Source organism: Amborella trichopoda, chromosome 2 (genome assembly GCF_054954075.1).
Source record: "Amborella trichopoda isolate Santa Cruz 75 chromosome 2, AtrichopodaSantaCruz75HAP2 v2.0, whole genome shotgun sequence".
Classification (NCBI taxonomy): domain Eukaryota; kingdom Viridiplantae; phylum Streptophyta; class Magnoliopsida; order Amborellales; family Amborellaceae; genus Amborella; species Amborella trichopoda.
The window spans coordinates 66,316,244-66,330,833 of record NC_142337.1 but is presented as its reverse complement, the minus strand read 5'-3'; the positions used below and the strand labels follow the sequence as shown (position 1 = coordinate 66,330,833).

Sequence of the window (14,590 nt, the reverse complement as noted above, 5' to 3'; positions counted from 1 at the left end):
CCAATAAATAATACTAATAATATTCCCGTGTCTCTAATCAAGTGGGAAACATCTCATGATAAAACCAATTTAGTAAGGAGGAAGTGGACGTGGAAAAGGAGGATTAGTGCTAATGCAAAATCTTTGACCAGTGATAAAGGGATCTCCTTTTCAGTCCACGAGGGGACAAATGGCTAACTCACAATTAAATAAACAAACAAAGAAGCCATCACCTTTCTAGAAAGACCTCCATGATTCGCCACATGCCCCATACAGATTATTTACAAATTGTTATTAAAATAATATAAATTTCTAGTATGTATAAAATTAAATTCATCACTTGAACCATAGGAAAATCTAGTATTAAAGGAATCACAGGCGCGACTTACAACTGCCTCAGGTGAAATGAACCAGGTAGCCGCCTTTTTATTTCATTTCGAAACTTTTAAAGAAATTTCGGGACCGGTCCAAGTTCTGATCCCCAGATTGCTTGGCTTTGTACAATAAGCCAAACGATTCGAAGTCTAGAACCTCGGACCGGTCTCTAGACTTTGAACAATGTTTGGAATGCGAATCACAGTCTAGAGATCGGTCCGAGGTTTCAGCAGCTTGGCATGCATGAACATTATGTAAGCATAGCATTCCAAGATATCAAACCGATACCTGTACTACAAATTTCATAGTCCAGCGACAAGTATGAAGTTCCAAACCTCGAACTACTTGGCTTCCACAATGTTTGTGCAAGCAAGCGTTTATGAGGTTTAGAACCTCTGACCAATCCCCACACTTCAAGAAAAAATAAAAAAACTGCCCAATATTTAGAAAATCAAATGACAAGAAAAATAGAAAATTAAAAAAAAAAAAAAGGAGAAAAAAAACAATCGCAGACCTCATAAATTTTCACAAATTTTGGGCTTCTACATTATTACCATATTTAAATATGGTACGGATGTAAATTGTTTAAGGTTTTATTAGAGGAATTTCATAAATTAACGAGACTTTTTTTTAAGCCCTTGAAGAAATGCCCTACCCAAAGAAAATAATATTTGAAGTGGAAGTAACTGATTAATGTAGAGGTTATTAGCTAAGGGATTCTTCTAAATGTATTAACCCATGTATGTAATATTAGTTGACCACAAACAAAAGCTGTTTTTTCCCTTGATGAGTATAAACAAAAGTTTGAATTACTAGAAATATTTCAACAATTATTAACATGAGACCGGAAGATATTCGAACTTCAGGCTTGCCACCCCAGTTATTCTTAACCCCGAAAGGTCATTTTTAACACTGTAATATATGATACTCATATATGTGTCAGACACTAACAAACACATCAATGTATGTAACATAGATTGGCAAATAATTTTCCATAAAGGGTATCTAGGACATTCATATTTACAGCTTCAACTTTGAGACAAGGTTACTTCGGATTTGTAAAGCTTGTGAAACCTGCCTTTCTCCCGTTTTCCTATCCCACAAAGATCCTAGCAAACTCTCACGGACGATATGGATCCCAACAAAATATATTTGGATCCCCATTTTAATAGGGCTAAGTTATTGGGTGTGTGATGCACCTTATTCTAGCGCCTGTGTCTTCCAAAAATCCATCTTAGATATTGATTTTGGATCCAAATTTGTACAAGTCCATATTCTAAAGCATCTCAAACATTGGGAAAGGGGATGGGTCATGGTGGTAGCAACCCCATGTCCTAATAAAACATTGGGAAAGAGGATGGGTCATGGTGGTAGCAACCCCATGTCCTAATAAATAACCATATTGTAGTTTCCATTCTCACCATTAACATCACCCGACGCTGACTCCGAATTTATTCAAAACAATGTCATTTATTTGAATTCTTTGTTACAACCGTTTATCAAAACCCTTTTGAAGAATTATTTATTTGAACTATTTTTTACAACTGTTCATCTAAATCAGGTCCGCGCTGACAAGTGGATATCCATTTGTAATGATTAGGATGGGTATAGATCCTAAATCCATGAAAAATCAAGAGCTGACTCATGCATCCAAGGACAATGAATTTTTCCCCAAAACAATGACTTAGGTGTAATCTTTGGTATATTACAAGCTTTCTTTACTACTTTTCTCAGATCTCTCTCTCACACAGCCTCTGTGTCACTGGCGGAGCTGCCTTGTAAATCCCTATTCGTATTTGTATGGGGTTCCAATGGTTGAGAACCCTTCTCCACATCAATTCCTTTGACAAGTTTTAAATAGGATCATTACTCTTTCCTTTATATCCTTAGATTCTTTGCCATACTAATTTTTTGAGAAAACAGTCACAAAGAAAGATTTTTCTTCCAAATAACTTTTGATTAAAGGAAAATCGTTTGATAGGGCTGCAGCCCTATCAAAATACGTAAAGCCTCAGCACATAGAAAATCGGAATTCAAGCATAAAAAGCTCTAAAAATACGGTTAATTCATTTTATCGCAAAGGTTGCATCGCTTGAACAGTACGGTTGAATAAAAATATGATTTCAAAATCTAAAAATATTGTTATTGTAACAAATTATCTAAAGATTCTAAACCATACATTTCATCCTAAAAAAAAATGTTCATAAATCTACAAAATCTGCACCATTTTTTGAATTTTCAATTTCATTATCGGTGTTGGAAATTGATCTTAAAATAATTATAGAGATTTCCATTGCCAAAATGTAGATAAAAAATTTAAGATTTCCATTGCCTAAGTACGAAATTTAAAGCTCCCAAAATGTAGATAAAAAATTTGACAATGGAGAGTCTAGATGCATTATTTTTAAGACTTAAGAGATCTTTTTCCTTCATATCTCTACAAACTCATATCACTACAATCTCGACATCGAGATGACCAATTGTAGGGCTTTTCAACGTCAGAATAACCTTTAAAAGTGGAATATTTATGGCACACCTTACACTATTGGTCCAAATTTGAAAAGGACCTACTTTTAATGAAAGAGGCATTTTCACCAAAGTCGGATGTATCATGAATTTTGCAGTAAGCAGCCCTAGTGCATTGTGCGTTCACAATCCAAATAGACAAAGTCGTACTCTTCTTTCTTTGCAAGGGTAAATTAGCACTAATTTTTGCCTCATGTAGGGACATTAATATTCATCTACCATCCTCATTTGAACAAGACTACAGCAACCTCCATAACCATTTTGATGGTTAGTTCCCGAAAAAAGTCAAAGGGTGACTATTAAAAATAAATAAAAAATTCCGACTATGGGTGGGTATATACATTATACAAAATAATACAATTGTGGTGGCATCGCACTCAATAATAAATGACTAAAAATTGGATTCCCAACAAAGATTGAGAAGTGCTAAATGTAGCTGGAAGATCCAAGCAGCAAATCAAACATGTCATTTGCAGTTAGAAGAGTAGTACCACCGAGTAACAAATCAACTACGGGGCCACCAGTTTCTACCACTACCTCACGAGCTTCACGTATCTTCACGACAAAACACAGTTGAAATTATTACCACTGAGCATTCAAAGAATGATAAGCAACCTCGAAAGGAAAGGAAAAAACTCAAACACCCCAAATGGCATAATATATGTATTTAACTTAGTGAAATTATACCTCAACCGTGTTAATCCCGCCCACTATGAAAACGAACAGCACACTCTGATCACCGAACTTTGGTTTTGCCTAAAAGAGTAAAAAAATCTCTTTCATTTTTATGGAAAAACTACGGAACTCAATGAAACTATGGGAGCACAATTTCTGTTATCACTAATAAGAAAATCATAAAAGGAGGTCTAGAAATGAATGCTTACCTGGCCTAGGCCAAATCTTCCAAACCCGCTTTTAAAAAATCGCCCAACTGCCGATGAATGATAATGCAAACCAGGTATATCATCTTTTTCCAATGTTAACCTAAGAAGTTTATACAACAATCCCCTGTTACCCAAAGTATCATCGCTTGAATAATCATCTATACTCAATGACCCTCTAGAGATGGAGTTTCTATTCAAGCCCGACAATTTATGGAAAACCTTGAATAGATGATCAACTCTATCACGTATTTCCAACCTCAACTGCATGTCTCCATAAATGTGTTCACTGTTATGCTCTGTATCTTCCTCATCCCAGCTACCCCACTGGTCTTCAAAATCAATCGTTGGTTGCTCTAAAGAAGTCCCTTCCATCTTTTCAGACGCAAGCTTCTTCCTATGAGCTTCCAAATCATCTTCTAGACCCCGAAGAAACCCAAAATTCAGTTCTTGTGAACACTCGAGGATTGCATCTGCAAAAGCTTCCTTTAGGGAATGCTCTTTTTCCCAAGAAAAAGGACCCCCAGAACCAGAAGTTGCAAAATTTTGACCAGCCAAGATGTATCCAGTAATAGCAAGGACAATCGCATCTTGGAAAGAGAGAAGAGACTGCTGGCTCTTCTTGCTTTTGTCATTTTCAAAAGAACCAACCAAACTGCTCTTATTGATTAAATCACAAATTTGGCCACAAAGGCTCTGACTTGTATCAGTGGCACTAAAATTTAAAATTTTCTCGGCATTAGTAAATGCCTTCCAGCGAGAACTACGAGGTTCACTAAGGGCTACTAGAGCAGCCATGGCAAGCTGAATGATCCCTTTGTTTCTTATTAAGGATGCCTGAGTAGAAGCCAACAACTTTATCATAGAATGCAACTCTGATACATTAGCAGGACTAGGTCGAATGTTTAGGCTCAAATGCAACTTCTCTCTACAAAGGGCATCCTGGAGCCACTTCTTTATTAGCAAAGCTCCATCTTTTGTTTTTCTATCAAGTAGAGCTTCCAAATAACGCACCCCTAGATGGTTCTCAGTGGATACGAGGGACCCACTAAGAAAACCAGTTTCAGAGCACCCCACATGGATAGCATTAGTAACTTTGCCACTTTGGTCATTTAAACTTGTAACAGAGGAACCTTTATCATTGGAACTCCATCCAGATACAAAGGATTGCATACTTTTGGAGAAGGGAAAGCCATTCTTTGGAGACCCATTTTCGCTAAGAATGCTTTCAAGAGGTATTCGAACATCGAGAGGGGCACGCTGCAAACCGCAAGAGACAGCCTTGTTTTGAGGGTTTGAGTCTTTTGTATGAGGAGCGAAGGCCATTCTTTCCCTGCGCGGCAAAGATGCAAACATGCGATCAACAAGTGAGTCACCATGAAGGCATGGTGAGAGGAGATCGAGTGTTCTGTCAACAAGCAATAAACCGGCGGATCTTTTACCACGTCCACCCACATCATAAAGGCTTGACATGTCCATCAAAATCTTCCCAATATTCCTTGACAAATCACCCAGAGAAAATACTTCCATCTTCAAATCCATCTACATACATATAAAGGGAACTGCTTAAACCCCATGCTCGATTATTCGATCAAGAAAGCAAATCCGCAAACTTTCCACAAAGAAAAGGTATATTATAATCTAATGGATTACATAAAACCAGAGTTGAATGTGAAGTATACCATCCCATAAAGTTGATAAACAATGATGGAGGGAAAATGGGGCCCACTAACAGCATATGACCACAAATGGTGGGTCCCGCTCTCTCCATCATCATCCATGACTCCATAGATGGTGATAACCCATATGGACTATGATTTTCCATTATCCAATGGATTTGTCAGCCATATCTGTTAAGTTTGCAACATAGTACCACAGGTTTGAGACGTGGTACTACTACTACCTTCTCAGCCAGATGGTAAAGGAAATGCGCTGTGAGGGTGGCTCCAGGAGGAATGTCCTCACCATCAGATGCTGCTCCATTACTTATAGCAGGCAGCCCAGGGCTAACAGAATCATCATGATCTATAGATAAGCAAGCTTCTGCAACTGCACCCTCAGAAGGCAGAACAAAAACGCCAGGTGAGAGAGGACATAAAATCATCGGGAAATGAGTGACTGATACAGTCAGTTTACTCGATCCTTTGGAGGCATTGCTTTGACCTAATAGACGCTCAGTGGATCCTGATCCAGGGCTGGAAGTAAGCTCTTCATTCGAATCCAACTGTTGCCAACCCTCATCCTCCAATAAAACCTCTTCATGTGGCTTGGTTTCCTCGGCCTCATCAGGCTTTACCAGTTTATGCTTGCACATGAACTCCTCATAATCTTGAAGAAGTAAGGATTCATATTCACGAAATGCGTCAGGTCCAAGTGGAGTATCAATATAGGCAGAGTGGGCTATCTGCATGACATACCCTTAAGAAGCATCAGAGATAGTCAAGTCTGGAGGAAGGACAAATTGCAGCAAAGAGGCACACAGTTTATTTGCATACACATAATTGTTCCACAAGCTAAACACCTGTTACCATAGAAATAGACTTCAATTAATCCAGATGAAAACTTTTAATATTAGGTTATTGAACGTTTTGATGAATCGCAGTAATTAGATTTAACGATAACAAATACTATGATTGGGGACAAAAATTCAAGCCAACAATTCATCTAATAGCAGATCTTCTTCTTTCGCTCTCCTTGAAGATAATTTTAATGAGAGGACCATGATAAATGGAACTCCTACATATGATGCATGTATATATCATTGCAACCTGTAAGGGCATGCAAAAGGAGATAAAAAAACCAAGATAATTTCTAGAGAGAGCTCAACCGCTAATGTGCTAAACTCCCACATGAATCAGTTATCCAAACTTAAAACAACACAAATACCTATAAAAGTATGTTTGGTTAAATATTTTTCATAAATAATTTTGAAGAGCCAATCTCAAATGGACATGTCAGGCTTACCCCCCACCCACAACCCCTCCACCAAATAAAATAAAATAATAAAATAAAAATAAAAATAAAATAAAATCTCGCCGGGACCTAGAGTGTCAAAGCAGATGATGGTGTAATAGTATAATCAGATGAACAGGACACCATCATCCATCGAATCGATGCATGGTTATGGAGTAAGCGTGGGACACCAGAATAGGACACGGCCCCAGGTGGGTCCCAGCCCCCCTCTCTCTCTCTCCCTCTCTCCCTCCCTCCCTCATTTCATTAGATAGTGATGACTCAACAGACCATGGTTTTCACAAAGTCCATTGGGATCCCTCCCTCCCTCATTTCATTAGATAGTGATGACTCAACAGACCATGGTTTTCACAAAGTCCATTGGGATATAATATGCTCCCGCTTAGCACAATTCCTACTGATGTGACCAGGGTCTGAAAATTTAATGCACCTAATAAGCAATGAGGAAAAGGAAAAATATAGCAACAAGCTGCTAGTGCCCACCATACAGACTATAAACTAAAACCTGATACACCATTATTTTTCAGACAATGTCAAAGGACTGCTACCTCTAGAGGGACATTGCAGAGTCTAAGTAGATACAATGCTCATATATTAATCACATTAACTCCTAGCTATTGACTTCCTTTGTAAATGATGAGAGGATTATTTAAAGCAATGGACTCACTAATTCAACTTATGAAGAGCCATAAGATTGTGCTTGAGAGTGGAATATTGAAACAATTTAAGACATGAAGAAAATGGTATGTGGAGAACATTTCAGATGATGTTACCGCTAGTGGGCAAACCCAACACAAAATTCCTTCACCAAATCACTCATAAAATGAGGATATGCATATAAGAAAGCATTCAGATGGAGGAAGCAAAACAAACCAATTCAACAACTTGAGGGCTAAACCCAGCCACTGCTTATTTGCTAGACAGCCCCAACCGTGACAAACCACCTAAACTATCCAGCTCAGGTAGGGACCATCTCATTAAGTTCCTTCGATCCCAAGGTTTGGGCAACTTCAGTCCATAACTGCGATTGGACTAGAAATCATTCTAGCTCCAGTTTAAGTACATTGGGCCAGTAAATTGACCTTGTTTTCTACAAGGGAAAGTACACTAGAATTCAATGAAAGTGGATTCGTAGTTCACCACACAGTCACAACATCACAATATCCCATTCAACAAGCCGCTAGTCTTCACAATCCAGGAACAAACTAAACCCTAACATCACATTATTTTCCACAAAAAAAAAACGTAAAGAGAAGCATACGACAATACCACATACTGCTCCCTTTTCCAAGCAAGTAAGAATCATATTGCCTTACTAGTGAAAGGACATATATATATATATATATATATATATATATATATATATATATATATATATATATATATATATATATACATGGTCCAAGAAGCGTAACGACCTTAAAGTTTCCCTGAACCCGTCCCAAGCCTGGGTAAAGGATGTGGGTTGTGTTAGGTAGGCAGCCAACATAAAGCTTTGTCAAAACTTTTCATGTATCCTAAATCTACATTATCTGCTTATGCTAGGGTGTTCTCCATAAGCGATGCCCTGTACTGTAACTCGGGTACAGTAAGAAATGCGAAAGAGTTAGCTAGGGCGTCCCCAGAAGCGACGCATAGCAGCGCCACCCTATTGTGGTGAAAAATATGTAATTCTTGCAACATTTTGGACGAGCACGGGTAAAGAAGCTAGTCCAAGAAAATAGGATTCATCTAGAGACAGGAAATGTAAGAACACTTAGGGGCCATTTGGGAACCTGGAAATCAATTACATGAAAATAGATTCCACGTAAATATAACATTTCCATTGTTTGGGTACACTATAATGGTAAGGAAATGGAAAATGATTACCTGAAATTTCCCCAAAAAAAAGGAAATCTATTACACGCGGTGCAAGGTGAAAAATCAATTACGCACTTGACGGGTAATCTTGAGAAATATTTCCCGCATGCCTCTCCCTCTAAAACTTTCCTCTGCCTTCTCTCTTTAAAAACGCAGAAGGCTACCCCTCTCTCTTGCAACTCTCTCTCTGGAAAGAAAGAAGCTCCCCATTTGTTTAAAAACACAAAAGCCTACCCCTCTCTTGCCACTCTCTCTCTGGAAAAAAAGAAGCTTCCCACTTGCTCTGCAACCAGGTAACATTTCATCTGCCTTCACTTTCTTAGCATTGTAGAAGTCAATTGATTCACATTATTATGAAACCATTGGAATTTTTTTTTTTCACTATGTATCTCCAAGAAAACCAACCCTATATTGGATCTACCATTTTTGGAGCTTTACTGGGTAGGGTTTTTTTTGGTAAACTGTAAGGTTTTTCAAACTTCAAATTGCATCTATTGAGTTAATTTTTGTTGCTTGTGTATCTATCATGCAATATGCTATGAAACAGGGTGGGGTTTCCCTCATACGAACCCTTTGGTTTTATTCTTGTGATTTTCTTAGTTTTTCCCTCTAGATTTCTTAGTTTTCCCTCTAGATGGTGCTGATTTTTTTTTTGACAGAGTCGAACTTTTTGTTTTAATTGAGAGACCTTCTACTCAGTGTAAATCATTATATTTAATTATATAAAACACTATTAGCTATTTAATTTACACTTTTACAGCATATAATAGCTATTTAATTTACACTTTTACAGCATATAGTATTTTTTATATGCTAGATCATTTGATTAGTTAAAGAAAAACAGAAACGCCAAAACTTTGATTTCTTCAGTTATGCAGTTCGGGTTTATTTTTGGAGAACTTCAAATACTTGGGATTTTGAGTTTCTTGAAGGCATAGCGGTGAGGCTCCTTCCTCGTTGAAGCAATAACCTCTGGTTAATAAGATGACAACTCCCTTGTTCACATAACTCAGTTTTCTCTATCTTTTTTCTATTTTTAATTACCATGCTTATCTATTTTCTTTCAATTTCTTTTATTTTCAGCACTCTCTATTCTCTTTTATGTATTTTAGATAACCATGCTTATTGGTTTTCTTTCATCTTCTTTTATTTTCAGCTTATTGTATTTTAGGTGGTTAACTAAACACTTATAAAATTTTGTCATAACTTCATCTTTTGTTTTCTCTTAAGTCGACAACTTATATTCTGAAGCAATGTTCATTCGGTAATTACTCAAATTTGTATATTCTATCTATATTTTATAGTTTTTTGCATTTGTCTAAATTTTCATAGGCCACCATGGATGCAATATAGGCTTTGATAGAGAAGAAACAATAATTTATTTAAGATGAAAGACTGAATTCAGTAGATGAAAGAATTCTGTATAGCCTCTCTTTCTTGTTATTTCCCAACAAAATCCTGAATTCAGTAAATGAAAAAAATTCATTTAGTAAGTCATATATGATCAATCTCATAATTTACGTTGTGGTATGGCATGACACGTGCATCAGGATATGGAGGCATTATGAATTATTCAATCACATTTGAAATACTCACAGTTTGTTGTGATGGCTTTGAGATGTATATTTGGACATTGAATTTGTAAATGCATACTTCGTCAATGATCATGATGAGGTAAGGGCAAGTATGAAGCACTTTTGGTTTAACTATATGTTAGGTGTCAAAGATTTATTCGATTGTGGTATTTTGGTACATTATAGAATATCAGCTGCCCAAGATTGAGTACATAACCACAACATATTCTCACTAACATTGTGCCCTGCAGCGGTCCTCAACTTTCTCATGGTGAGTAATCAACTTCAAGCATGAAGTAAAGATGAAAATAGCCGGATCACTTGTTGCAGTTGGTAGTACTCTAGCTATATTAGGTACTATTCTAGGGACCTATGTGTATAAATCTTCTGCACCAAAGCGTAATTCAATTGGTACAAAGTACCATAAAACGATAATTAACTCCACTGACGTGGACTGTCGAAACCATACTAGAATGAGCAAAAGAGCTTACTTTATCTTGAGGAATATTCTTTTAGAGAGAGGAAATATCACTGATACAATGGGGGTTTCATTTGATGAATAACTTGTAATGTTCCTACACATTCTAAGCCACAACCTGAAGAACCGAAAGATTGGTCATGAGTTTGGTCACTCAGGAGAATTGTAAGTCGACACTTTAACGGAGTGTTGAATGCAGTTATAGGACTTCACAGAGAATTCTTCAAACCACCAGAGTCGAATTTACCATCAAGAATCACTCGTAAGAAGGGGACGTTGTTTCCTTATTTTAAGGTAATGCATATTGTTATACTTATTGTTTTTTACTTGATTAATGTGGGTATTCAGCAATATTTTAATTGCTTCTCAATAATAGGATTGTGTTGGAGCCATTGATGGCACTCATATCCTGGCAACTGTTCGGACTAGTCTCCAAAAAAAATTTCGTAATAGAAAGGGTTTTACATCACAAAATATGATGGGCGTTTGTTCATTTAACCTTCAATTCCAATACATTCTTGCAAGATGGGAGGGCTCAGCTGCTGATTCTCGTGTTTTACAATCATCACTCTCCTGTGATGATCCTCTTGTAGTTCCCAATAGTATTTCGACTCTATGTTTGATATTATATTTCTTCACATAACAATATCTTACCAATTGATTTTAATCTCAATCAAATATTCATTTTGTAGGAAAATACTACCTTGTAGAGCTCGGGTATCCTAATATCCAAGGATTTCTCGCCCCTTATCGTAGGACTCGTTACCATTTGAATGACTATGGTCATGGTAGAGAAGGACCACAGAATTACAAGGAGTTGTTTAATAAACGACATTCCTCCCTCAGAAATTCCATTGAATGTGCTTTTGGAGTTTTGAAAGCACGTTTCCCTATCTTGAAAGTGGCAACTACCTATCCAATCAAAACACAAGTCAAGATAGTTGTTGCATGTTGTATTTTACACAATTTCATTACAAGTGAAGACGGTGAGCTTCATGATTATGAAGACGTAATATCTGATCAAAACCAGCCACCGTTAGTGGAAGTTCCAGAGTCTGAAGTATTTGGCAGGAGTCAAAGGGAGAGAGATGAGTGGTCTGAGTTCAGAAATGAACTTGCGATGCGGATGTCGGCAGATTATAGGAGTCATCTTAATTGAAGTTCATAATTTTTATTTCTGTAATTGAGATGAATTCATGAGAAAAACTTTTGTGGGATGTATGACCTGATTTTACTTTATATTTTTCTGTTCGAAATGATGACCCTTTTAAATCGATGCAAATTTCTTTTTTGGTCATGCATAACTTAGCTTTGTAATTGTATTTTACATTGCTATATTAGATGAATGCATTCCATGTAAATGTTTTTTTAATAATGGATGTGATAGTGATATTTGATAATTCATGTTAGACATGGCGAATGAAATTCCAATGACTCAGTCAAATCCCAAGTATGGGAGGAAACTTCAAAAATAGACACAATTTTGTTGGAGCTACTTGTTGAGCAATGCTTGCTCATTAAGAAGCCTGAATCAGCTTTTAAAAATGAGCAATGGAGTGCGATTGAGCAGAAGTTCAATGCTAAACTTGGAATGAATTTGAGAAGAGATGTTTTTAAGAATAAACTTAGAACATGGTCAAAGAACTACAAGACTGTCAAAAAATGAAGGATCAAAGTGATTTTGGATGGAATGAAAAATCACATATGGCCATTATCGATGATTCTTCATGGGATGACTATGTAATGGTATGTTTCTCATCTATCTAATTTTCTATTATTTTAAAAAATATAAATTAGTTATTTAAGTTAATGCCTATTATATTTACCTGGCAGTCTAATCCGCTTGCAAAGAACTTCAAACGGAAGTCCTTAGAATATTGGAAGGAGCTAAGCATAATTGTCGGCAATGATTTTGCGGAGGGTGTTGGTCCCAGGATGGCAACACAACTAAAGAAGGACATTGATGATGATGTTGAGGATGTTCGAGAGACAATTGTGAGCTTAGATGATGATGATGATGTTGAGGAAATAAGTGATCATGAGGACTTCCCAGAGACACCAGTCCAATCAAGGACGAATGGAATGACCACCAATCCATTAGAAAAATCAACATCGGCTATGCCATCAATGAAGAAAAAGAAAACCATGGTTGATACTGTAGAGTCAATAGGTATAGCCGTGAAAAAAATTGGTGCCGCAATTGTAGAGTTGAGGAAACCATCAGCAAACCCACATATACGAGAGGTCTACAGAGCCCTTCAACAGGTCAACGGCCTTGTTGGACCCATCTTCATGCAAGCATACAATGAAATGATGTCAGACTTAAATATAAGTGAGGAATTCTTAGCAAGGGCTGATTAATTCGAAATATTTTCAAGAAGGTCGTGACATGTAAAGTGGAGTAAAATCCACTTATTTTTTTATTTGGGTTCCTCTCTCTCTTTATTTGATCGAGATGGTTTTTGGACTTGGGAATATTTGTTATCAAATTGCTATACTTACTTTCTAACACACATCTCTCTTTTTTGGTGGATGATGACGAACATCTCTATCAGTTTTCTATCTATGATAATATTAGTAAATCTTGTCAGAACAACGATAATTTTTATTTCACGTTCTCATTCTCTCTTTAAAATGGTGATGATTAAAATCAATACTTTGCACTCTCTCTATCTTTGGAATGGTGATTATTAATACTTTTATTTCTCTCTCTCTCTCTCTCTCTCTCTCTCTCTCTAGAATGGTGATGATGTTATTATTAGAAAATCTTTTTGGAATGATGTGATGATATTTTAATTCCAGATTTCAAGAGAATTTTGTGACAAAAAAAAAATGATAGTTTATAGGCAACTGCTGATAAAATTTTGGAAATGCGTTTCCCATATTTCTTTCAAACTTAGCCAAACAGTAGCATTGTATTTCCCAGGTTGCATCTAAATACTACCCAAATAGTACCAATCCATTTGCAAGTAATGTATTACGCAGTAATGTATTATGCCCATAATATATTTCACAAACAATATATTTCCAGGTATCCAAACGGCCCCTTACAAATAAAAATATGGAGTTAGTAAATACAATAAGACAAAGGAGAGTAAACATAGCTTGCCTACAGGAAGCTAAATGATAACAAGAAAAAGTTAAGGAAATAAATAGGTATAAATTTTGGTATATAGGAAAGGATAATAATAAAAATGACGTTGGCATAATAGTAGACAAAGATTTAAAAGATAACGTAATTAGTGCTTATGCACCACAAGTAGGACTAGAAACATAGAACTAAGAAACAATTCTGAGAGGACAAAACTAGTTCAAAACATACCAAATGGAGAGAGGACCTTTTTAGGAGGGGGTTTAAATGGTTATGTAGTGAAGGCTGGTATATGATATAAAGGGATACATGGGAGATATGGTTCTAGTGAATGAAATGAGATGAGTGAAGCTATTCTAAATTTTGTTTTGCCCAGCGACCTAGCAATAGCAAGCACTTACTTTAAAAAGTGAGATGAACATTTAATAACCTGTAGAAGTGGATCATATAAAAGCCAAATAGACTTCTTCCAAGTTCAGAAGGTAGATTGACTATTATGTAAAGACTGTAAGATTATCCCAAGAGAGAGTTTGATTACACATCATAAGTTCATAATTATGGACATCTACGTAAAGAGATCGAAGAGAAAGGGTGAAATTAATAGGTGCTTAAAAACTAGGTGGTGGAATTTAAAAAATGAAAAGATAGACTTATTCAAGGATAAAGTAGTTAAAGAAAGAAAATGAAACATTGAACATGAGGTCAATGTTATGTGGAATGAGACGGCTAACTGTATTAAGAAAGTGGCAAAAGAAGTTATAAGAGAAACTAAAGGGAAAAGAAATTCTAATAAGGAGTAAGCAAGGCTAAACATAAGGCTTGTGATAATCTATATATAAAACTGGGAACAAGA

General features: G+C 36.4%; 1 protein-coding gene across 8 annotated transcripts in view; it reads right to left on the bottom strand.

Moving 5' to 3' along the window:
* Window positions 1-3,035: 3,035 nt before the first annotated feature.
* LOC18430227 (vesicle docking protein) overlaps window positions 3,036-14,590 on the bottom strand; it is a 37,777-nt gene continuing 26,222 nt past the window's right edge. The window contains exons 5-10 of one of the 8 annotated variants that reach the window (XM_088859597.1): window positions 6,257-6,282; window positions 5,727-6,165; window positions 5,204-5,303; window positions 3,765-5,094; window positions 3,568-3,636; window positions 3,036-3,435 (exon numbers count right to left, since the gene is read on the bottom strand). In XM_088859597.1, the coding sequence (XP_088715723.1) occupies window positions 3,307-3,435; window positions 3,568-3,636; window positions 3,765-5,087 (1,521 nt within the window). In that variant the 5' untranslated portion in view covers window positions 5,088-5,094; window positions 5,204-5,303; window positions 5,727-6,165; window positions 6,257-6,282 and the 3' untranslated portion in view covers window positions 3,036-3,306. Of the gene's footprint in view, window positions 3,469-3,567; window positions 3,637-3,764; window positions 5,304-5,664; window positions 6,166-6,256; window positions 6,283-14,590 lie in introns of all 8 variants that reach the window. The other 7 variants (XM_088859593.1, XM_088859592.1, XM_088859596.1 and 4 more) reach the window with 7 other exon arrangements.